At 30.9% G+C, this 25,512-nt stretch overlaps 2 protein-coding genes and 1 pseudogene across 3 annotated transcripts; 2 read left to right on the plus strand and 1 right to left on the minus strand.

Moving 5' to 3' along the window:
* The first annotated feature begins 1,524 nt into the window (after nucleotides 1-1,524).
* On the plus strand, nucleotides 1,525-3,655 carry LOC124842701 (pectinesterase/pectinesterase inhibitor-like). Its single transcript, XM_047319247.2, has 2 exons — nucleotides 1,525-2,687; nucleotides 2,808-3,655. Exons 1-2 carry the CDS (start codon nucleotides 1,664-1,666, stop codon nucleotides 3,539-3,541), a joined length of 1,758 nt encoding a protein of 585 aa, XP_047175203.1. The 5' UTR covers nucleotides 1,525-1,663; the 3' UTR covers nucleotides 3,542-3,655.
* A 5,867-nt stretch (nucleotides 3,656-9,522) lies between these two features.
* On the minus strand, nucleotides 9,523-10,727 carry LOC148207069 (RING-H2 finger protein ATL2 pseudogene; annotated as a pseudogene).
* Nucleotides 10,728-17,114: 6,387 nt separating this feature from the next.
* On the plus strand, nucleotides 17,115-24,408 carry LOC124823217 (lysine--tRNA ligase, cytoplasmic-like). 2 transcript variants are annotated; one of them, XM_047295388.2, is made up of 17 exons: nucleotides 17,116-17,304; nucleotides 17,390-17,465; nucleotides 17,658-17,726; nucleotides 17,819-17,984; nucleotides 18,076-18,169; nucleotides 18,783-18,868; nucleotides 19,316-19,437; nucleotides 19,533-19,592; nucleotides 20,766-20,891; nucleotides 20,977-21,259; nucleotides 21,337-21,436; nucleotides 21,518-21,674; nucleotides 22,224-22,367; nucleotides 22,447-22,515; nucleotides 22,602-22,745; nucleotides 22,820-22,905; nucleotides 24,091-24,408. In XM_047295388.2, the coding sequence occupies exons 1-16, from the start codon at nucleotides 17,249-17,251 to the stop codon at nucleotides 22,856-22,858; spliced, it is 1,791 nt and encodes a 596-aa protein (XP_047151344.1). In that variant the 5' UTR covers nucleotides 17,116-17,248; the 3' UTR covers nucleotides 22,859-22,905; nucleotides 24,091-24,408. The 2 variants fall into 2 exon arrangements, 1 of the variants encoding a protein (XP_047151344.1); XR_015783927.1 differs by having other exon boundaries at nucleotides 17,115-17,304; nucleotides 22,602-22,905.
* Nucleotides 24,409-25,512: the final 1,104 nt, after the last annotated feature.

Genomic DNA, 25,512 nt, shown 5'->3' on the forward strand with positions numbered 1-25,512 from the left:
TAGATATATTAAAAATGATATTAATATAAAAATATCTATAAACTCAATAATTGGTTTACAAAACCACATATATAACTCATCTTATTATTTATAAAAAGACACTTGATTATTAATAACAATATATTTTTTTGTAATTGAACTTTTATAATATGTTACGTGGCTTATGTTTCTTTATATCGATTTCATTTTGTTTTACAGTAAATTTTAAAAATATTTTTATTTTAGTAATTATTGTCATATATTTTGAAATATCTTTATATTTTTAGGTAATATTTTATATTATAACTTATTATTAAATTGTGTTATATTTTGGAGATATTCATAATAATTGATTACATAATATATGCAAAATATTATGATGCATAGTACTTAATTATCTTTAAGTATTTGAATCAGTTTACTTGTGACATACGAAACTTATAAACACACTAAAAATTAAATTAGGATAATGATATTTTGACAACAACATTCTTTTTACAATATTTTAACACCATTTACGTGTAATTATATGATTGGTCTATGTTAGTGTTTATGACTATTATTATTGACAAAATGACATCTAAATGATGTTAAAATGTTGTAAAAAAAATGTTGTTAAAGTATCATTATCTAGAAAATATCAGAAAATAAAAGTAGTACTTTTTTCTTATTTATTTTGCTTCTTTTTTTAATTATTTTAATTTATATATTATTTTACACCTCATATGAACTAAAATCTATATAAATTACTTTTATAATATATAAACTTATGATTTAATTTATGGATTGTGATTGAAATCATTATATTAAAAATAACATTTTAATATATTTTTACAATATAATGCATAAATATAAACACTCTCTCACATTTTATACATTTCGAAAAATACATCTAATTAAATATATAAATATGATTTTTTATTACAACTTATTATATGTAAAAGAAATTGTTTAATTATTGTTATAATTTTATTTGAGTGCAATATTACTATTAAATGCGTTTATTTTTAAATTAAACATCATCATAAAATTATATACATATATTTTAGTTACTAAATTTGACGCGATAGTGATTTTTTTTATAACATTTTTCATATTATATTATATTATTTTAATGTTTATTAGATTCTCTTTGGTTTTTTAAGAGTTAAATATTATAAAAACAATACTAAATATTAAAGGTTCAGCATAAATTAATGTTAAAGTTATAGTCCGTGTAAGATACATAAATTTACTTTTAATATATTGTATAAAAGTTACAAATAGTTTATGTGAATATACATTATTGACAGGTATATATCTCCAATCTTGAATCTTCCTTTCAGAGTCCATCATTCAAGGAAGTGCCCTAAATGGTATGCTATTTATCGTGTTTTGCCAAACAATTGAACTGATCAAAATTACTGAACGACCACATTTCCATAAACGTAGTCGCATGCATGCCAAGTTTAACAAATTAGGAGCAATTCACGGTCTATTACACAAAAATGGATTCATTCTGGACCTTTGGTTTCATTAACACTACCTATATAAATACGCCTCTCGCCTTCAAACCACCAAGCAGCAATCAGCACCGCCCAAGGGCTTTGACAAAACCACTGTTCCGAGTGGTTCACAACCCAGCAGGGAAAAAAAAAAAAAAAAAACCGAAAAGAGTTCCTACAATATTCTTAAGCTGCTAGGGATGGCGACTGGATTCGACAGTGCTCATGAGAGGAAGAAGAAGCTCGCAGTTTTGAGCGTCTCTTCTGTCCTCCTGATCGCGATGGTTGCCGCGGTGGCCGTTGGCATAAATGACGACGTCCATGGCGACCACACGGAAGAAGGCGACGGCAGCATCGCGAAATCTCAGAGGAGCGCCAACATGATATGTCAGTCGGCCGAATACAAAGAAACCTGCCAGAAGAGTCTCGCCAATGCTTCCCACGATAACACCGACCTGAAGCAACTTATCATCACCGCCTTCAACGCCACCTCTCGGGAGATTCACAGCAAAATTGAAAACTCAACGCTGTACCACGAGTTGGCCACCGACAACATGACCAAACAGGCCATGGAAATTTGCAAGGAAGTACTAGGTTACGCTGTGGATGATATAAACGAATCCGCTGCGACTTTGGAAAAGTTTGAGCTGAGCAAGATGAACGATTACGCCTATGACCTCAAGGTTTGGATCTCGGGTACCCTTGCCCACCAGCAAACATGCCTGGACGGGTTCGAGAACACGACCACCGAAGCTGGGAAGACAATGGCTAAGGTTCTGAACACGTCGTTGGAAATGAGCAGAAACGCGTTGGACATAGTGAACGGTGTGTCGTCTCTCTTCAAGGGTCTCAACTTGACCTCCTTCGGCTCCAGCAGCCACAGGAAGCTTCTCGCGGAAGAGACTTTGGTTGATGGGTTCCCATCGTGGGTGAGTGAAGGGCAGAGAAAAATTCTGGAATCTACTGATATCACCCCAAATGTAGTGGTGGCTCAGGATGGGAGTGGACAGGTGACCACAATCCACGAGGCTCTCAAACTGGTGCCTAAGAAGAACAAGACGCCTTTTGTGATTTACGTCAAGGCCGGTGTCTACAAGGAGTACGTTAACTTGAACAAGCACATGTCCTTTGTCACCATGATCGGCGATGGCCCCACCCTCACCAGAATCACCGGCGATAAAAACTACGTCGATGGCTTCCAAACCTACAACACCGCAACCGTCGGTAAGTACCCGCCAAATCAACTAATTAAATTTTTCCATTTTTTGAGGGTCAAACATCTGTGATGCATATGCACGCATGGGGTTCAAACGAATGAATGAACTAACAATGGTGAGTTGGCAGGTGTGAACGCTGCAAACTTCATGGCGAAGAACATTGGGTTCGAGAACACGGCAGGAGCGGAGAAGCACCAAGCTGTGGCTCTGAGGGTAACAGCTGACAAGGCAGTGTTCTACAACTGTCACATGGACGGCTACCAAGACACCCTCTACACCCAGTCCCAGCGCCAGTTTTACCGCGACTGCATTGTCACCGGCACCATCGACTTTGTCTTCGGGGACGCCGTCGCCGTTTTCCAGAACTGCAAGTTCATCGCGAGGAAGCCAATGGAGAACCAGCAGTGCATGGTGACCGCCGGCGGAAGGACCAAGATCGACAGCCCCAGCGCCCTGGTGTTCCAGAGCTGCATCTTCACCGGCGAGCCAGACCTGAAGGCCGTGACCCCGAAGATCGCGTACCTCGGGAGGCCCTGGAGGCTTTTCTCGAAGGTGGTGATAATGGACTCCGAAATCGACGACATATTCGCTCCCGAAGGGTACATGCCCTGGATGGGAAGCGCCTTCAAAGATACCTGCACCTACTACGAGTTCAACAACAGGGGTCCCGGTGCGGACACAACCGGAAGAATCACCTGGCCAGGGTTTAAGGTGATTACCCCTGTTGAGGCTGCCGATTACTACCCCGGGAAGTTCTTTGAGCTGGCTAACTCCACTGACCGTGACGCTTGGATCCTTGACTCTGGGGTACCCTATGCCCTTGGCCCTCTTCCAGCATCCACCGCCCAGCCCGCAGTTTAATTGATTTTTCACATTTTTTTAATCTATTCTACTCTCCCTGCATGCGTGCATGCTCGCTTCATCATGTTTTGTCTCCAACGCAGTCTTTAAGGAATCCTACTGCTCATTCACTGATTCCCACCTTCTCCTTTCTTACTACCACTCCCTCTTCTTCCTTCTTCACGCGATATTAATTTAATTAAATTAATCAACACTAGATAAAATTTATTAATCATTGTATACTAAGGTACCTAAGCCGGCCGAGCAGTTACCATGTGAATCATTGGATTGCTCTATTCACTAAGTTAGAAGCGCTAGCATATGCATCCAATAACGATCGATCTATCTTGGGCCAATTGGTCCAATATTTAACTAATTGGACCAATAGTCTAGCAGTAGAAGAAATAGTAAAAAATATTTGATTAAAGAGATTAACACTGAATTCGGGCACTGATTGGATTTTAAGGTAAATCTATTTTGTATTTTATTAAGGTTGAATATAAGAAAGAGGAGGAGGGTAAGGTACGTTCTATTGGATACTGGAAAATACCTTACTGTTATAATAAAATCATTTTCTTGAGAGCTGAGACTCACTTAAGCGTCGGAGTATTTTCGTAGCTACTCCTCTCTTGAAGTAGGCGTGTTGTACAAGCTCAAAGAGCGACCTCCAAAAAAGTGAGCAGGTGACATCAATTAAGGAGAAGCGACCATCCCAATCATTTAGAAGAAGCAAAGACACACCAGCAATGTCCAAATCTCGATTCCGAATATCTATACTGAAACAATTACTATTATATAAATTTTAAAATAATACTATCTCTGTATAAAAAAAGCAGGCCCAACTTCAAAAACCAATTCTACCCCATTATGGGTCTGGCCCAACAATGACTTCTTTTAACTTATCATGGACCACTTAGCAATAAATTAACCTAGCTGGTAGATTGATAACATCACCTGTTGGTATCCATTGCACTGGATTTCTAAGTTAAGGAAAAGGTTTTGGTTAGAAAATAAATATGTTTTACAGCAGAAAACGAAAATTACTTGTTGAAAAAAACGTTGACTCATTAATGTGGTTTTTGTACGGTTGAAAGAATATGCATGGCAATTGTTGGGTGAAGGTTTGGAAAGACTGTAGCTTTCTTAGGTCTTTTAGGTTGAAAAGACTATGCATGATGCCACAAAGTTGGACTTTATATTCGTACTTCACTGAAATTGTAATAAAAAAAAGTAAAATATGTAATTATTTTTCAAATGTGTTCTTCAAAATGTTTTTTCTTTCTTAAAATTTCCAGGAAATGTGCATTTTCCTATTTTTGTTTCTCGACTATTCGAATAATAATCTATTTCATCGTACAAGTACAACTTTGATGGGAATTAACTGTTACGTGATTAAAATAAACGTTAATTACATCCAAAGTGTAAAAATAAACTGCCAAATTTATAACGGTTTCATTACTATTTTAATAAAACAAGCATTTAAATAAAGAAACTGATACATTAATACAATTTTTCATAACTATTTTTTTTATTGAGTTTGAAATGATGAGAAAATGAAATGTATACTGTATTAAAATATTGACAAAAAATCTATATTAAAATATATGTTTCTTTAAATAAAATAACATTTAATTGTCATATTTTTTTTAAAACAAATTTAACATCTTCTTTTTTAATACTATAATATTATATTTAAGCAAACAATATAAATAAAATTTTGAAATAAAATAATAGTATACATAATATATATGATTATTAGATGGTTGTATGAAATATACAAGTTTTCAACATATCATAATCGATGTCACGTAACATTTAATAGCTTTTTACCTAAAAAAATCCTTTAAATAGGATTGAATTTTTGTTTACTCTATTCAAATATTGAGTACAAATAAGTTGAGTAATTTTATATTAGTGGATGGAAACAATTTGAGAGTTAACAATTTCTAAAGTCACATAATTAGAATTTAATTTTAATAGCAAACCATTTAGTTAAGAAATACAAGTTAATATGCCAATGTATTTTTTTTTTAATGTTAAATAAGTTTTTCTGGAAGTATTTTATAACGAGGAAACAAAGGAAAGACAAAAATCGTAAACATATGGAAAAACAAGACTGACAAAGGGTTCAGTGTGAAAACAGTTTGTTAGGTATCCTTATTGTAATGGGAAATCATAAACTTTTTTCCAAGTTAGTTTAAGATGTTCTTTTTTGTTTTCAGTTTCTATCAGTATCTTAAATTTAAAATCGTAAGATCTTTATCTTATAATCCTGGAAAAAAAAATCTTAAATTTAAAACTGTGTAAATCTTATAAAAGAATTATTAAGAGAAAACCTGATATGATATGACAGAATTCATTTAGAATAAAATAAAACTTCAATCAGTAAGATATTTATATTGAAATGTTATTATATAGTTAAGAATGTGGGGAGAGCTTCAAACTTGTCAAAAATTACTTTCAAGATTACGTGTTGGTCTTTTATATTTAATCGAAAACTTAGGTTTCGTGTAATAGTAAATTAAATTACATGTGAACAAGTTTAACGTGTGTCGTATAATTTCAATAGAGATATTTTGGTGATAGTTATCTCATTGGAACCTCGAACCACGAAGGTTGGTGGCGAATTTATTGGATAATTGCAAAAGCATGGTAATACTAAAGTCTGAAAAAAAAGGTAATATGAAGATAATTATCAGAAAAATGTTTTCATTTTTTACAGGAAAATACCTATAGGTTTTTAAACCAGGTAATACGTCAAGTTACACCTTCAAAAAGTCAAGTCAAGGCTAACTATTAAGTCTACAAAAAATAACAATATATTGAGATTTTAATTTGAGACAGGTTCAGTCTATTTAAGCAAAAATCTGTCAATGTAGTTGTCAATATAAACATTGATAATGTGTTGAATGAATTGAGTAATTTTTATATTCATTTAATACGGACTATAAGGATAAAATAGTTAAAAGATATAAACTTTTATATTATTTTAAGAAAGAAGAAAATAAAAAATAAGGAAGGACACTATTAAATGAATATATTTGAGTTAGATTCCGTGAGGTTCCAAGTTTCTTTTGCACAGTATTTTCCGGATTTATTTTGTGAGAATGAAATAGTCATTCAAAGTTAAAAACCAGAAAAAAAAATCATCCTTCATAGTTCTGAAAAGAGAAGAAAACCAGTAAAATTTTCACCTTTATTTGACTGGTGTGTATATAAGAAATAAAGTAAGTAAAAAGAAAAACTATTGTTTGCGTGATTGTACGAATAACTTTAAAACTTTTGAATTTGACTGATTCTTCGATTCACTTTACAGAATCTAAAAACTGTATCAAGACTTTAATTCTGTACCACATCACATGATATAGGCCCCATCAAACAACACTCAACTTTTTTAATTAGGGATAATGCTTTCACACTCACTTGTTAGTGCGAATTAATAAGAAAAAAAAATGAGCTGTAGAAATATAAATAATATATTAACAGTAATAATATATGAGTATGGTTATAAGATAAGTCTTACTACATCTCAAATGATGAAAAAATATTTAAATTATCTGAAATTTCGACTCCTAAACCACATAAAATTATTAAATGTGGTAAAAATATAATTTTTCAGTCGAAATTTAAAAAATTAATTGATTATCCTTAATGAAAAATTTAAAAAATTTGATAGTCTATTGTGGGTGCAATATTTAAATTATAAATTTATTGAGGGATATCCATACCGTATGACCTTACTGTATAGACTAATATTTCGAATTTAAATCTGTTTAATAATATCATTACGACCAATCATCTCTCACAGAATATTTTATTAATTTTAAAATTTGTATTCCTATGTCTCAAAAAGTAAAAGAAAAAAATACTAAATTGTCATATTAACTCTTAAGTGATGTAAAATTATTGATTGTGATAAAAATAAATATGAAAAAAAAATCTTTATTATTAAATTTTGTTTATATATATCTCAAGGTTAAGTAACAAATCTATTGTCTTTAAAATAGGTCTGTTTTTATATTATGCTAAATCATCAAAACTTTTTATATATGAAAAAAACATATTTTGCCATTAAGAAGAAAATAAAGAAAAGAAAAGGTTGATTGGATATAAAAAGGTAACAACTTATGATTAGCTGGTGATTTGAACGTGTGAAAGATGACGAACTGATCCGACTGTGATGTGTGGCACCAAGTTGTAGCTGTAAAGAGATACATTTTAGGGTTTGATTCGGTTGTTCTATTTTTGTACACGCTTTGTACTGTTGTAACTTTACACCTAGCCGACATACAAGTCTGAAATTCTGTGACCAATGTAGTTTTGCCATTAGTGAAGTTTTTCAAGTTTCGAAAATGAGGGCCAATCACTCACTCGTCATACTGAACCCAATCTCACGCAATGCTCTTCCCACACGCTTTACCTTCTATTATCGCCGTCGTGTTCTTCGGTGTCTTCAGGTTCACCTCATCATTCTTACATTCAAATTCTAGCTACAATAAGTGAAACATAGTTCACATATTTCATTTTTAAATATCTTCATTTTCTCCCTTTATTCCTTAAAATAAACTATACCACAATTTTCTGTTTATTTTGTAAATTCATTTACTCGTTCTCTTTCAAAATTCATCCTCAAAATCACATACAATCTAATAAAAACTTTAGGTGAGATTAATTGAAATAATAGCATTGTATTAATCTGAAAACTTTCTTTTTCAAATTTTAAAAGTTTTGAGAAGAATTTTACAAACTGAGAAATTAAAATTGATATTGTGTGAGATTATAGATTGAATCAATTTACTGTCTATAAAATGAGACGATAGGATTAGTTAATTATAAAATGTTAACAGTATAGATTGAATAAATTTTCTCTCTATAAAATGAGATGATAGGATTAGTTAATTGTAAAATGTTATCAGGTGGTTAAAATTTAAAATTTAAACAAAACATTAATATAAATATGATTATTAATATTATAATTAAGTCTATTTCGTCACAAGTTAATAAATAGAGTCTGCTAAAGTATAAAAAAAATACACAAATAAAAATTATCATTTAATTTATCAAAGCTTAAATATAATTTTGGTTTCTACTTTCATTTATTTTATTCAATTTGTCCTCTTTCCTTTATTTTTTTTTAATAAAATATAGTTTTTGTAAATTTGGTTATACTAACGATGTTGAAATTGTTTAAAAAAATGAATCGTGCATGACATATATTAGTTTATAGTTTTTATTTTTATTTTTATTTTTTAAACTTATTTTTAATTTAAAAAATATATATCACTTGTCAAGTTATCATTATTTGTTTTATATATTAATATCGCCTATTTATTATATTTTTGATAATTTTATTCAATTTAATTTTAATTTAATTTAGTTTTAATTTTTATTACTTTTAAATTAACTTTAGCTTTATAACAACAATTAAACATGAATTTAATAATTATTTTTCAATAATATAATTAGAATTGGTTTAAAAATTATAAAAAAAACATTTAATAAAAATATAATTTTAATAAAAATTCAATATAACATTGACATCAAATTAAATTAAGTCTCAATTTAGAAATTTACAAAATTAAGATTGAATTGAATAAAATTAATGAAAAATTAGACTAAATTGAATAAAATTAATAAAAATTGGAACTCCATATAATTTAAGACATTGATAAATGTATTAATATTGACTTGCACACTCACGTTAAATTAATACATGATATTAACACTATTACGTGACACAAAATAATTTTTATAAATGAAAAAAAATACAAACTAACGCATACAATTCACTTCAAATTGAAAAAAAAAGAAGAAAAAATTAAAGATCAAAATTATATTCAAGTCGTTAATGTAGAATAATAGTAGACACTTTGTATTTTCATTATACGAATATTGGAATTTAGTCAAATTTATTTTTTCACGATTATAGATTGTATTTAGATGAAAAAAGTAAATGATTTTCCTTTATTTGAATTAAAAGAAAATGAAAAGGGCTCAGAAAGAAAAAAAAAATCTTTTTTTAACTATAGTATGTTTAGTTTGTACATGGTAAAAATTATGACACGACACGTCACCTCCGATTTATCTTCATGAACAACTCGTCAAGTCACACTCTTAGCGTTCTGCATCTAACTCGGTGGTTGTGGAGCTGCAACCTCCCACCACATACCCCGAGATGCTTCCCTTTTTCTCTCTACTGAGAATTCTCTTCAACGACACTATCCGACTAACCGGAGAAATAATTGAAGATTCCGTCTCACGCCCCAAGCTCTCGTTACGCAATGCAGAAGAAGAAGAACCAACCGGTATAGACCGGTCCACCTCTTCCCCAACCGTTTCAGGTTCACACACAACAACAGCCACCTCAGATTGAGTTTCTTGCTCCGAAATGGCCTCGACAGGCGCCCTGCAAAGCGGACAAGTGGAGTGGGACTGGAACCACATGTCGATGCACTCAGTATGGAAACTATGGTTGCATTTGGGTAAGACCCGACCCGTTTCTCCGTTCTCAAACTCCGACAAGCACACCGCGCATTCCGATTTTTGGGTGGAATCGGAGAAGGTGAAGACCGGGAGCGTGGAGATGACGGAGGGGTGGAGGCCGCGCGAGGTGAGGGCAATGCGGGCGGCGGGGTCGATGTAGAATACGAACTGCGGGCGGTTGCTTCTTCGGGGAAGTTGTTGCCGGCGGCGAGCTCGAAGGAGGGTGCAGCGGACGTAGACGTGGAGGCAGAGCATTATGATGATGATGACGAAGAGAACGACGATGGCGAATAGCATTATCTTGCCGCTAAGCGCGAAATCATTCGCTTCGATTTCCTTAGCTTCATCGTTTTCCATGTTGTCGTTCATGGCTGTCGGAGCAAAAGGTTTGTTTTATCGATGCAGTGTGGTGGTTGGTTGTACTGGCAACGTTTATTTATCTTGAATTTTTGGTGTTACTTGTGATTACTACTGCTAGGTGCGGTTGACGCGGTTTTTGGGAAATGACGGTTGTGCCCTTTGGTGTGGTTAAGTAGAGTGAAGAAGTTGTGTTTGTTTGATGTAATTTTGGTGTGGTAGTGTCGTAGAAATTGTGTTGACGTTTTGATTGATGCAGTGTTATTAAAACTGCAGTTATATACAGCTAGCAGAAATTTCGTTCTACCACCATAGAACATCGTGACTCATCAACTGGTCAATGTTTAGTTGATTACCACAAAATGTTATGCCCCAATTCATACGAACTGACCAACTTGTTCCACTCTTCTTTGAGGATTCTCATATTTCAACTATTTTTTGGATTTTTCCATAATATTTTTTTCATTGAATACCAAAACATTAATAATGCATTGCTTGTCTACAAGTTGACTAGTTTCCAGAGTTTTTTTTCCTGAGATCGTATGAGAATAAGGCATTCAGAGATTTCATACTTAATTTTTTATTTTTGCAAATAATTGTTATGATGATTGAATATGAGTTGTTTAATCCATCTTATCTCATGATAAGTTCATCTTCCCCCCCAAAATATTTTTTTTTACAAAATTAACCTTATTATTTCTAAAATTTCCACAAAATCAGTTCTCCTTATATATGTACGGAACTGTATAACAAAATTATACCCAAAATCGTAATTCTTAAGAGTGGTCATTGAGAAATAATAATATTTTTTAAAACATTTAAGTATGCATTTTTAGGACTTAAATATTTCGTGCTTGGTTTGAAGATAGATGTAGCTAGAATTTTAAGGTGTTCAAAGAATTGATATATATATATATATATATATATATATATATATATATATATATATATATATATATATATATATATATATATATATATATAAACGAGAGAAAAAATGAATAATATTTTTTAATAATAAATTTTTTTGTATTATTTTAATGTAATATTAATTGTTTATTATTATTGTGGTATCCAAATATATAATAACCACAATCATATAACTTAGACGTCCACATTTCAATAAAGAGAACCGTCCGAGTAGAATAGTATTTCACTAGCTGATATTATAGTCATCCACAAAATGACATAACTTAAAACTTAAACAGTTTACACTACTTCAAAATAACACCAACTTAAATTTAGAAATCCTAAACATACTATAGTGCATCATCGGCATCCTCCAACTCTTGGTACAAGAGAACCTCCTCAATCATCGCAAAGAAAAACATACACAAGCAGTAATCATATAGTTCAATCAATAAATATCATCGTGCTTAACTACATATAAAGAACAATCAAGGCATACCACTTTAAACCATGACTCAACCACTCACACGACTCATCCGAATTGGTATAACTGTCAAACTATTGGTCGTCTTTGCACTTGCGTAGTTCAGCTAACACTCTCAAACACTATGCAAGGTAAATCTCTCATCTGTATATGTCTAAACTCTAAGACTATAAACGAGAACCTTCCTCTACTCTCACCACTTACACTGCTCTCCTCTATTTGAGGATGAACAGTGCTTCGAGTGTAGGGATAGACATATCAGTTCAAAGTTTCATACAGTTATACAGAACAACCACAACACTTTCAATCATCTCACCCTGAGATGTCCACTTCATACTCAATTACATCATTGTAGTTCATATTCATATGCTTTACAACCACTCAACAACACCATACATACATCCTAACAGTCAAACAACATCAATAAATCCAAACAGAAGAAGAAAAATGAGTGAGATCCTCTCTACCAGTTTACGTTTATATATATATATATATATATATATATATATATATATATATATATATATATATATATATCATCGTTCTTATTTGGTAAACTACTTGTCTAATTTTCATCATAGTAGATTTCCCCCAACTGGTCAGATCAGACATCACCTTTGGCGCTAGCACACGTGACTAATCACAACCTACTGGACTAGGCCAGGGATGATCTATGATCAGGGATGTGCCAACTCAGGTTTTTAAGTCCCCTCTATCCTACCAACAAAGAAAGACTTTTAACAAGTTATGATTTAATTATCTAAGTTATTAAAACTGTCTTACAATGTTCTAGACATCAAATACCCAATTATATATATCACCCTTCCCCTCACAGTAACTTTAAATAGTACCTGCCCATATACATGCTATCACAAAGCCCTTACTCCCAAACCTTCAAACCAGAAAAATTTCAACCAAAACAGATTAATTTCAGGATAGACACTTACAAACATAATTGCCACATGTACCAGTTCAACACCAAAGCATAAATTATCTAAGCACAATTTCATAGTCTCAGTTATAATTATCCAATAAAAATTAACATTGTAGAACAACTTCACAAGAACACACCAGTTCAACATTCAACCTGCATATATTTGTATAAAATAAATTCATACAAAAATAATTAGCTCCTTGGAAAACTTCATAGTTTACTTATCTAAATAGTGCTTCTCACAACAAAATTCAAAGACACCTTATAAATAACCAATGGTGATAGAATTAGCTTTTTAGGCTAGAAATTACCACAAATTTGAAGTAAAACACTTCTAGTAACATGCATTCAGTAAAATAACAATGCCTTAGGTGCTAGAAACAGTGGAGAAAAGGAGAAAGTGACTTACCGGTTGGAACAAAAATTGTCCATTACGGAGCCCTTGACGCGGTGAACGTTTGAGCACCACCTCTTCAAAAATTGAATGGTTCAATAGGGTATTTTAGAGAGAAGGCAGAACAATATGTAGAAGATGAGTTTTTAGAGAGAAAAAGAAAAAGTTGACAGAGTGGAAAACTGACTTAGGAGAAAGACTCTTGCTAAAATCATGTGTCTTTGATCTGATGAGTCTGGCTGCCCCACATAAAGCCCAAAGGCCCTTTACATACCCTTACAATTATTCTTATTATTCTAATTAATTAAACTAGTGGATTTATACGTATTAAAAGGATTCCTCTTTTGTCCATATTTGTTTTACAATTTGATCTTTTGGTAAAAGTTTTTTCAGTTAAAATAACTGTTTTGCCAATTTTGGTTGTTTATTTGAATTTTAACTATTTTTTTTCAAAATTTAACTGTTTCTTTTTAACTTAATATTTTTTTAATCAAACAATTATCTACAAAACAAGTAAAACTTATTTACAGTAAAATAATAAAAATTATTCATATTTAATTTTATATTTATAATAGTAACAATAAAAAATATTATTATTTTTATTATTTTTTATTATCATAAAAAAAATAACGCATATGCTTTCACGTATTAATAAAAAATGTATAATATAATTATGTATTAACTTATTTAATTATTTTTCTTATTTTTTAATTTTTTATTATTAAGAGACCTATGATGAGTTAAAACAATAAGATGATTTTTAAGCATTATTTTCGATTTTTTTCAAAAGTATCTTGTATTTGATTTCACTATTTTTTTTATGTTGAAATGTATACCAATCTAACAACACAAAGCAGAAGAAATTTTAAACTCGACTTTGGAAATAAAAATATTCGTTTAAAGTAACTAATTTAGCATGATTGGAGACTAACTTAAAAAATTAATTTAAACCAAGCTTAACACAAATAATAACTATTATTTGTCAACTAAAACAAAACTAATAAGTTATGTATCGTTCTAGTTGTTTGAGACCTAACTCCATAAAAAAAATAAATGAATATTAAACGTCCAAAAAGATATCTAAAGTTATTAACTCAAATTGGATCTAGATTCGACTTCTTTTCGGTTTAAATTTTATTGATAAATACTATTGTATAAAAAAATTGAAAAATAATTATTATTTTTGTAATCTTTATATTGGTTTTTATTTTAAAAAGTTATTATCTTTTTGTTTTGGTTATTCTTTTATTTTTGAAGAATAAAAACAATTTGTATTTCTTTTAATTATAAACAAAACATCAATATGATAATGGAACAAATTATTTTTCCTTAAAAATAATCATAAAATTTTTAATCAAAAGAGGTTTTGATAATTTGTTTTTCTCTTGGATAAAATAAAATATACTAATTTTATTTTTCGGAACAAAAACATAAGATATAAACATTTCTTATAATTTTGATTTTATATGATTGGAAAATAAATTGGATAATTACATAGTTAAAGCTATAAATAAATTCATTATTTTCTTACAACGGGTGTGAATAATATATACTGTTTGAGTAACATCAAACTATAAAATAATTTAAAAAAACACATTACGTGTTAATTGTTACTCAACATTAAACATTACATTTAAATGTAATAAATAGTTTAATTCAGTTTTTTAGTTTTGTACGAAAGCACTACTTGGTGGCACAGAGTGGTGAGAATGGAAACTTTGGAATGAAACCCATTTGAACCTTAAACTGCCATCTTTGTTTACACCAACTCTACGTATCTAAATAGAATAAGATTATTTCACACCATTTCACAATCATTTAATATTCATGTTAAAGTAAAATACTCATAAAAATTAAATTTTATATTTATAAACAGAAAAAAGTACAATATAATAAAAGTTAATTCCAAAATAGTGTAAAAAAATTAAAAGTATAACAAAATATAATAAGTATGAGGTGATACTTGACCTGACCACACCCAAGAAAGTTACCTTTCGGCCATGGAAAATCTCATGCCGCCAATCACAAGGACGTTTGACTCCTTCTTCCTTTACATCTTTTTCTTAGAAATTGTTCACTAAACCCTTTTTGTTTTCCATCATAATTATGCATAAATTATTATTAAATAAATTTTAGTTTTAATGACATCTGATGCATATTTGTATGTTAAAAATATTTGTGACTATTTATTGTGAATCATTTGCTATTTGTTTAAGAACCAAACCAAAAATATGTTGTTTTATTGTTTTTAACGCATTATCCTTTTGAAATTAATCATACTATTTTATTGTAAACATTTTTTTTAAATGTTATCTACCTTTTTGAGATTTTTTTCCCGAAAATTCATACGATGATGTTCCTAAACTAACTAATAATAACTAAATGTAGAATAACATACTTATATAATTACATAAATGTTATTGTATAAATAAAATTTATATTTTAAAGAAATATATATTATTACGTATTTTATTTAAAAACGTATTGGTATTTTTATTTCATTTTTCTAAGTTATATTTTTCAATTAGAATAAGTCACTTTATTTTAAATAAGTTGATAAATGAGTATTAATCAAATTTAGTATTGATTTATTTAAAAAATATTTATCGATTTGAATTATTAAATCTTAAACTATAAAACCATCAAAATGAAACATTAATTACTTTAATTTGAATGTTATTTTTTAAATTTAAATATAAAAAACAATGAAATAACCTTCAGAATACTAAAAATAGTTAAATAATTAATTATCACTGTCAAATCGAATCAAATAATAATATTTATTTATTTTTAAAAAAAATACCAACTAAATAAATTATAAGTTGAAAATGTATAAGAAACCTATAAAATAAATTGCTTTAAAGCATTCACCAAACATTTCTATATTTAATTTATAAACTAGTCAGATAAATTACTGGCCAAATTATTGTCTTTAAAATAGTCTAATAACTATTTTATTCATCTTAATGAATATATTTATGGTTTAAACAAGTCTATAGTTTTTATCTGGATTGTCATTTATATATTGTTATATTTACATGATTTGTAATCTTAATTTTGAATTAAAATTAAATGCGAGTCCGTTGTTAAGTGAACCATGTAAAATTACAATACAACTCAAGCTACACTAGGTTGGTTGAGTTTGATATTTTTCTTAGTTAATAATAAAACTAAGAACTTTTCACATGGATAATATGATCACGCTAGTTATGTTTTTTTTTTTTATAAATTTTGTAATAAATAACATAATTATCTTATTTTATTGATTTCACTAAAATAAGCATGACAGCTTAAATAATTTATAAATTTTTTAGTAGGAATTTTGATTAGATTAAGGTTATGCAATTGTCATATTACTCAAACACCCTTTAAGAGTTAAAATCAATGTAAAAAAAAGAGTCAATGTCTAAATCAATAAAGAGGTTAGGTTACTGGTCTCGCTCGATAGGAAATGTCGTGTATTTTAAATTATCAAATCATAACAATAGACGAGGAGATAATTACAATGAAATTTGTAAACTTTTGACTTATAATTAATTAACAAATTATTTGTTAAAATGTTTTACTCTGAGAACAGCTTGTATGGTAAAATAACAATATAAATTATATAAAACATAATTAATTAACAAATATTTAAAAAAATATAATTTGTGTATAATTTAACTTACTATAGGACGATATGTCCTTATTTAGTATACCATATACTATAGTTACATATTAATTGTTTTTAAATATTCAATACACCTCCTTAAAATATTTAACAGGATTTGGTCAGTGAAGAGTTACCCATACTAATATTAAATGTATAAAATATTACATTGTGGTAAAAAATTGTTATATGAGATTCATAGTAAAAATATCAAATAACCAAATTAACAATATATTATATATTAATGTCTAATCAACTTAATATTAATTTTATAAAAAGTTTATTGTATATATGTTTTTAGATAAATTAGCCCAGTTAGACACATAAAAAAAAAGTAATATACATACTAATAAATAATAGACGGCACCAGTTCAAGTAATAAACACAACTGTTGGTGGAAGTGAAGTTAGAGCCAAAACGTCGTCGCAGGTTTACAACGCAGATAAACACAGTTTCTCAAAAACCCTAGTTCTTCTCACACTCTCATCCAAACCCTCTCTTTCACTCTCTCTCCACCAATGGAAACCCCTTCCGAGGCACCATCCGCCGGCACCGGCGAAACCATAAGCAAGAAGTCAGTGCGCCAATCCCTTTTTTCTTAATGCCAAATTCAATTCATAATACCGTGCCTCAATTGAAAGGGTTTTTTGTTTGTGCAGTGCGCTGAAGCGGGAACTGAAGAACAAACAGAGAGAAGAAGAAAGGAAGCGCAAGGAAGAAGAGAAGGCCAAAAAGGTACATCTCATTTGCATTTTCCCCACTGTCATGATAAGTGAGAACTTCTTTTATAAGAAATTTATTTTTTGTATGTTTCAGTAAGATTTTGTGGTATTCCACATTTTTTTTTATTTTGGAATAATGCGTTGGATTTCTTGTCAAAAAGTAAGTTTTATTTAGGATATGATTAATTCATATGATTTTCTGTAGGCAGCTGAAATGCAGAAGGCAAAGGATAACAAATCTGCACCAGCTGATGACGAGGATATGGACCCAACAGTATAACTTCAATTTTGCCATTGCAGTGGAATATTTAATGGGTTACATTTTATATTTATTCATTTTGTAATTTTGTGGTGATTTCGTTGCAGCAATATCTTGAAAATAGGTTAAAGTATCTTTCAGCTCAAAAGACAGATGGGAAGAACCCGTATCCTCACAAGTTCTTTGTCACTATGGCTATTGGGGAGTACGTTAAGGAATATGGAGGTTTAAGCGATGGGCAGCATGCCGAGGATGTCTCTGTTTCTTTGGCTGGTACTCAGCAATTTCTGTGTTGATAGTTTGGGGTTTCTGGTTGTTGCTTCTGTTTGTGTACGATGATTCTAATTGTGTTTCTGAACCTCAGGCCGCATCATGCACAAGCGCACTTCTGGTTCTAAGCTTGTCTTTTATGACCTGCATGGTGGTGGCTTCAAGGTCCAGGTTATGGCTGATGCGAGGTACCGAAAATTTGTTGTACTCTACTGTGTGCTTGTAGGAATTATGGTTGTGCAATACGATATATCAAATTAGTGCAGATCAACTATTAAGACCTAAACATTTAGTGATGTTGTTGAACCAGATTTATAGCAAGGGTGACCATTTTTTATAATAATTAAGTTGGAGGAATAATCTAAAATAAAATGCGTGGCATATAATATAATCCAAAATAATAATCAACAGTAATACAATCACTTCACATTATTTAGTTTAATTTGCTTTCTGTTTAGATCTTCTATTATAATTTATTACACAAATACTGTTGATTTTGCATAATGTTATTTATACCATTGTTAAGTGGAGCGATGCAGTATTTTTAAAGGATTAACATTTAGTGGTAATAATTCAAATATCGAAAATGTAAGAGATTACCTCACAATGTGGCATTTTCTGTGGTACTCCTTGTTATTTTGGTGTAATTATTTGTATTTTCAACATATGAAAATAGCCTTCAGTATATATTTTTTTTTCACAATGATGCCTTTTTCTCATTGTTGAATCTACATATTCTTTTCTTTTATCCATTTTAATTTCAGTAGGACGAATGCAATAACTGATATCTCTTCAATGCAGTAAATCAAACTTGGATGAGGCTGAATTTTCTAAATTCCACTCTAATGTGAAGCGTGGTGACATAGTTGGTGTCACGGGTTTTCCAGGTTTGTGATGCCATGAAGTTTCATATCATCTTTTTTACTCTGTATTTCATTCATTTGAGGTTTATCTCCAATTCTGTAACCTTGACAACACATACATCCAATTACGAATTTTTGAAAATAAAGGTTTTCTTGAAATGAATAAAGTCTATATAAATAGGAAAAAAACTATAGTTATAAATTTTTTGATTATTTCAATATTATTACTGATTTTTTCCTCAAGACTAGGGAACTTGTGTCACATTTTGAGTAACTGGGAAGCATTTTAAGACCAGCAGTTAGTCTTTAAAATGCAGATGTTTTTTAGTTGCATAGATTCATATTTGTTATACTTCTGTGCTTTTAATTTGTTGCAGAGGGCTAAATCCTGCTAATCAGACATACATTTTTCCATTCCGATTTTCTAGTGTTAGAATGCGTTCTACTGTTTTCCTGTGTTTAATTATCCAGGAAAAAGTAAGAAGGGTGAACTTAGTATTTTCCCCAAGAATTTTGTGGTGCTGTCTCATTGTTTGCATATGATGCCAAGGCAAAAGTCTGCTGCTGCTGCTGTTGATAATGCAAATTTGAAGGTCAGCATGCTTATTTATATATATATATATATATATGACTTTTTATGATGTTTGATGATCTTATGCAATGATGCTGTTACTTTAATAATTTGCAGAAAAGTCCATGGGTTCCAGGAAATGCTAGGAATCCTGAAACTTATATTTTGAAGGATCAGGTATAATTGGCATGAAATGTACATTTATATATGCTACCAATGTTTTTAGTCTTTTAAATTGATTTGTATGTGCTCTCATGTTGGAACCGACATTGGAGCAGTGGTAACAGTGTGGATGCGCTTTTTGTTTTTGAGAAAATACTGAAATGCCATAGATGGATGTTTGTTATTATTATTCTTGCTTTTCATTTGTCTTATTTTTTGAATATATTGTTAGGGTTGTTAGGCATTATGTTGTGTTTCTTTGATTCTTTTTGATAAACGAGCTATTCAATTTTTTGTTCCATTTCTCCCTTTTGTGATTCTCTTCATGAATTAACTTGATTGCAACTTGCAATGATATGTGGCATGAAATTGATTGGTTTTCTCGATATATATGGTAACTTTTTCTTTTTCATTTCTTGTTGAATTAAGGGTGAGTTTTGATGTTATCTAAATCTTTTATTTTTTCATATGGTTTGAATTAATTTCAAATTGGAATCAAACCAATATTCCCAAGTTTTTTCATTAATGAGGGTACATCAAATCATATATTTGATTGAATCACTAATCAATTGCAAAGGTCTATATGATTGAGGATCCAGCTCCTATACAGCAAGGACTCTCACTTTACAATGTAAATTGAGGCAAACTTAGCCACTAAAATATATCAATGGTTCAAATTCTTACACATTATTATATTTTTTTATTAGAAATTATTTAATGATCTTATGTCCCTAGTCCCATTGAATTGGTGACTGGATCTTTATAGGAGATTCATCTCTTATGATTTAAATAACCTAATGAATGTGGCTGAGGTTGATGTAGCTCTGCCAAGAACAGGCAAAAGAAAAGGGATTTTATTTCTGAACATCGTAGCATCCCACATTGCATCAAAGACAATTTTTAGAAGGGATACTAAGATTATTAATAAAATTTAATAATGTGTAATGATCTTAACCATTCTCATCTTTCAATGATTATGACTGCCTGAATATTGCATTATTTTGTTTCAAAGTTTGATAAAAAATATTTTCTGCTTCACGTGATAAAAATGTGTTTATTACTTTTGTTTGCGAAAGCTGAACTGAAGAGAAAAATTTCTTTTGAACTATCTCCTTTTTTCCTCATCTTTCTCTCAATATCCATGTATGGGGTATAATATGTTTTATTGAATGAATTGTTATTTTCTAGGAAACTAGATATCGACTTCGCCATTTGGATTTGATGCTTAATCCAGAGGTTCGAGATATATTTAAGACCAGATCTAAAGTCATTTCTTACATTAGGAGGTTCCTTGATGACCTTGATTTCTTGGAGGTTAGTTCCATGTCTGCGTATTCTGATTCTGGACCCTGAGTTTCTTTACCTCCATATCCATTCACCTATTTTGAATCACTTGCAGGTTGAAACCCCTATGATGAACATGATTGCTGGTGGAGCTGCTGCGCGTCCATTTGTAACACATCACAATGACCTTAACATGAGGTTATTCATGAGGATTGCCCCTGAACTGTATCTTAAGGAGTTGGTTGTTGGTGGACTGGATCGTGTTTATGAAATTGGTAAACAATTTAGGAATGAGGGCATTGATTTGACTCATAATCCTGAGTTTACTACTTGTGAATTCTATATGGCTTACAAGGACTACAATGACTTAATGGATATAACAGAGCAAATGTTAAGTGGTAAGATTTAAATTGTGTTTTGTCAGGCATTTTTTTTCCTCATTAATATTTCTTATGATGTGAAAACATTTAATCAGGTATGGTTAAGGAACTTACCAAAGGCAGCTATAAAATCAAGTATCATGCAAATGGTGTTGACAAGGACCCTATTGAAATTGACTTTACTCCACCTTTTAGGTGTGCAGTCTACATTAGTTGGTCATTTTTTTTTAATATTGATATTTTAAAATTATTGATTTGCATTTTTAATTGTTACAGAAGGATTGATATGATTGAAGGATTAGAGCAGATAGCCGGACTAAGTATTCCTAAGGATTTGTCGAGTGAGGAAGCTAATCAGTATTTAAAGGATGCATGCTTGAAGTTTGAGATTAAATGTCCCCCTCCAGAGACAACAGCTCGTTTGTTGGATAAAGTAATCCTCTTTCTTGTTTTCCCTTTTTGAATTTTTCTTTTATGTAAAAGATGGTTTACTTTCCTTTTTTTTTCTCTGAATTGTCCTGCTTTTCAATGTTACTTTCTGACACTGCTGTTGGTCTGATAAGAAGAGTACAATCGTTCTAATGTTGGATGTACAAACATTAATTTTGAGTGTTGTGGTTCTGAAAATGAAGTATGTATGAATGCTAGGATAGGGGGTAGAGCTAGTCTATAGGCATTCCGGTCTTTGTAAGACACCGGCTAGCCACCCGTAATATAACTGTCATCTCCTGTTAGAGCTCTAACATTTCTATTCAGTGAATTGTTACATAAATTTGTATAATGTGCAGGTTTAGTGAAGCTTGGGTACAAATATTTTTTCAGTTTTATATTGTGTACCTTGTTAAGTAATTATAAACATGGTTTCAGTTTTATATTTACACAATTCTTGTTATTGCACTTTATTCATGAATTTTTATTTCTTATTTTTAGCTTCTTATGAATTATCTGCTGGAAATCTAATTATATTATTTTCATATTGCAGCTTGTGGGTCACTTTTTGGAAGAAACTTGTGTAAATCCTACATTCATCATAAACCATCCCGAGATAATGAGTCCTTTGGCGAAGTGGCACAGATCAAAACCAGGCCTGACCGAACGATTTGAATTGTTTGTTAATAAACATGAAGTAGGATCATAAGATTGAGTTGTCTATTATTTATTTAAAATAATTTGGAATAATGCTTCTGACCACTGTTACTATTCAGCTTTGCAATGCGTATACCGAATTGAATGACCCTGCCGTACAACGACAAAGATTTGCTGAACAACTCAAGGTAATGAAATGTATTACAACGTTAATAAGTTTGGGCTTTTTTTAATAAAAGTATTGTTAATAACTGTTGTCTGTTTTACTTGTCAGGATCGGCAATCTGGTGATGATGAAGCAATGGCCTTGGATGAAACATTTTGTACGGCTCTGGAATATGGTTTACCACCTACTGGTGGTTGGGGCTTGGGCATTGATCGGTTGACCATGTTACTGACAGATTCACAGAATATTAAGGTTTCTACTCTTTCTCTATCTGCATGTTATTTTGTTTCAGAATTTCTCACCATGTTCTGTCTTCTTGGTGACAGGAGGTTCTTCTCTTCCCTGCGATGAAACCTCAAGATTGAATCTTCTACCAAATGTGTGTTTAAATTAGTGAAATCATCATACACAGGTATGTTCTGCGTTAACGTGACTGATAATTTGCGTGTGACTTTTGGCCGCCTTTTAAATGCCAAGTATTTCCAGGAAAAGTTCGAGTTTGGTACACTGCATAATTTGTAGCCACTACTGATATTGTTAATCTCTGTTATTGATTTTGAGTATACAACCCCAGTAATAATAGCAGTTTAGTCGACCGTGGAACAGCTGCTACATAATGATGGCAGAAATAAAGCATATCAATTCCCAATACAAGCATAATAAAAATGCTCAAAAAGCTTCAACTATTCATCCTCACAACCCAGAAGTCATATCTTGTTGACTCAATGATCATTAATACGAGGTTTAATTAAACAATTAGAAAAAATAACGCGGGCTGGGTCTCGGCTGGGGAGGACTATGAAACAGATATTTAACAGATGATGTCCTTCCTCTTATGCGCCAAATTAAGCAACAAAAAGGGGTGGGCAAGAGAGTAGGCCGGCTGTACCATGAACTTAAGAAATCAAGTCAGTTTTTGTTCTTTTTTTTTTTCTTTTATATTCCTGAAACATGCAATTAGGCGGCTGTTGTCTGTAATTTTGAAAAAAAATGTTTCTAATTGTATGCGAAGGGTGGGATTAAGGGACACGGGCGGTCTGGCACGAAGTTGGGCTACTAAATCTGAAAATTAGTTTCCTTGTAGCATGCGCATCAGGTCATAAGAACATATAATTCGAACCATGGAACCAGATATGTGTTTTTGGTGTGGGCAGAGTGAATTTTGTGCGTTCGAGTGAGCATGGAACCTAACTCTAATTCAAAAAGAAAGTTTAAACAGATTGCAATCTTTAGAAATGCACTCCCTATTGATCATAGTATATGGCTACGGTAATCATAGCACTATTGGTATTGGCAGCAGTCTATGCGCTGCCCAATCACAGTGTACAACTATCAGCCGCAATTGATAAGTGTGATAATTCAGTTCAGTACATTTTTTAATGAAAAGGACACTAGAGACAATTTATATTTTTTATTCAAATATCCACGAAGAATTTCCGGTAGTTAATTCCTATATAGTATAAACGGTAATGTTTCCTCTGCCGGTATTGATTAGCGTTGATGTATGAATTTTCAGTTATGCTACTGTTATTGGATATAATTATAATAACCTTTTTTTGGTGTTTAAGTATTTCCTTTTTTTCTCTATCTGTTTCAGGAACATTAAAAAGCAAGATGATTAATTTGGTATCTCAGTTTTGATTTATGCATTTGATTAGTGGACTTATGACGAACTGGTCATGCATCGTTTCTCAGTTGATCTATCCTGTAAGGGCGGTTGGGGAGGGGGCATTGATATATTTTATCTTTTGGTGGTTGGATTAAATGTGATGTCATATACTAGCTTATTTATTACACATTTAAGATTCGAAACAATTTTTTAGTACATTTCTCATTTAGCCAATATTACTTCTGCTCAATGTAGTGGTGGCTGTTTGGGTTAAAAGTTAAAGATAAATGAGTTAACTCATGCCCACATTCTTGGGGATCGAATATTTTAATTTTCTGCATAAACCTGCGGGGTTGGTAAAATGCTCCTTTTATTTGAAATTTAGGGTTTTTAATAAAGATGAAAACAATAAATTATACCAATCTAAAATGGATTTTTTTAAATAACGTGCGTGTGTAGAGCTAATCACTAAATTTTCGAGGCCTATTGTTTACTGAATGAATTTTTCTCTTTGGTTAAGATGGGTCATTCGTTTGTGTTAAGCTTGTTTAGCTTTGTTTAGCAGAAATTTAAACCAGACACGTTTGGTACAATTTGTTAAATCCTATTGTCATATTAATCAATTTGTTTAAATTATATTTTATATAAAATATTTTGTTGTAACTTTTTCACTTGTTACTTTCTCTTTCGTTTTTTTTTCTAAGCAATCACTTCACTTTACAGATAACCTCGTTTCTTTTCCCTCCTCTTCATCTCAAATATATTTTTCTATTTTTTTTTACCTCAAAGCTTGCACAATGTGTAAGCAAATGAGATCAATCGCTGAATTGACATAAGAAATAAAGGTGAAGCCAAAATAATTAATTTCAAATAACAAAATCATTCAAGAAAAGCAATTTATTAAATGACTTGTAGTGATTTTGAAAACGAGTTTTTGTTTTCTTCCTTATAAATGTTTTCTTCAATTTTTGTAAGTATTTTAGTTGGTCATTTCATAATGCATGCATTTGGGCAAGTGATGATTATTAACATTGTATATAAACTTAAATGAACTATGAAAAGTATGAGAAATTGTTGATAAGATATCTCAAATTGTTTTCTCTGGCTTGATTTATCATTGAATAAAATGCCGTATTGTACATACTTTATTTCTTATGTCAGAATTAGATTATGCGCATATATTCTATTTCTCATGTACCAATTTGGATTATGGTAGTTAACTTTCTTGATTTTTTTTTTTATCTTGTGTTTCCTTGCTCTGTTGACGTCATATTCTTGGTTTTGTTTTATTTTATTGATGAAAGACACTGAAGTTAGATATAATAATATTTGTACGTTAATGTTATTTGTTTAGAATGTTTTGGACCGACTTCAAGCATGTTCCATTCTTAACATATTTTTAAATGTTAG

This window comes from Vigna umbellata, chromosome 1, assembly GCF_029865625.1.
Source record: "Vigna umbellata cultivar VRB3 chromosome 1, Vumbellata_1.0, whole genome shotgun sequence".
Classification (NCBI taxonomy): domain Eukaryota; kingdom Viridiplantae; phylum Streptophyta; class Magnoliopsida; order Fabales; family Fabaceae; genus Vigna; species Vigna umbellata.

Bases quoted from the DNA above. Each gene is read 5' to 3' on its own strand.
- LOC124842701 (XM_047319247.2), top strand. From the start codon at position 1,664: ATGGCGACTGGATTCGACAGTGCTCATGAGAGGAAGAAGAAGCTCGCA. The intron at 2,688-2,807 runs GTAAGTACCCGC...GTGAGTTGGCAG, and splicing joins CTACAACACCGCAACCGTCG to GTGTGAACGCTGCAAACTTC.
- LOC124823217 (XM_047295388.2), top strand. From the start codon at position 17,249: ATGGAAACCCCTTCCGAGGCACCATCCGCCGGCACCGGCGAAACCATA. The intron at 17,466-17,657 runs GTACATCTCATT...GATTTTCTGTAG, and splicing joins AAGAAGAGAAGGCCAAAAAG to GCAGCTGAAATGCAGAAGGC. The intron at 22,746-22,819 runs GTTTCTACTCTT...TCTTGGTGACAG, and splicing joins CAGATTCACAGAATATTAAG to GAGGTTCTTCTCTTCCCTGC.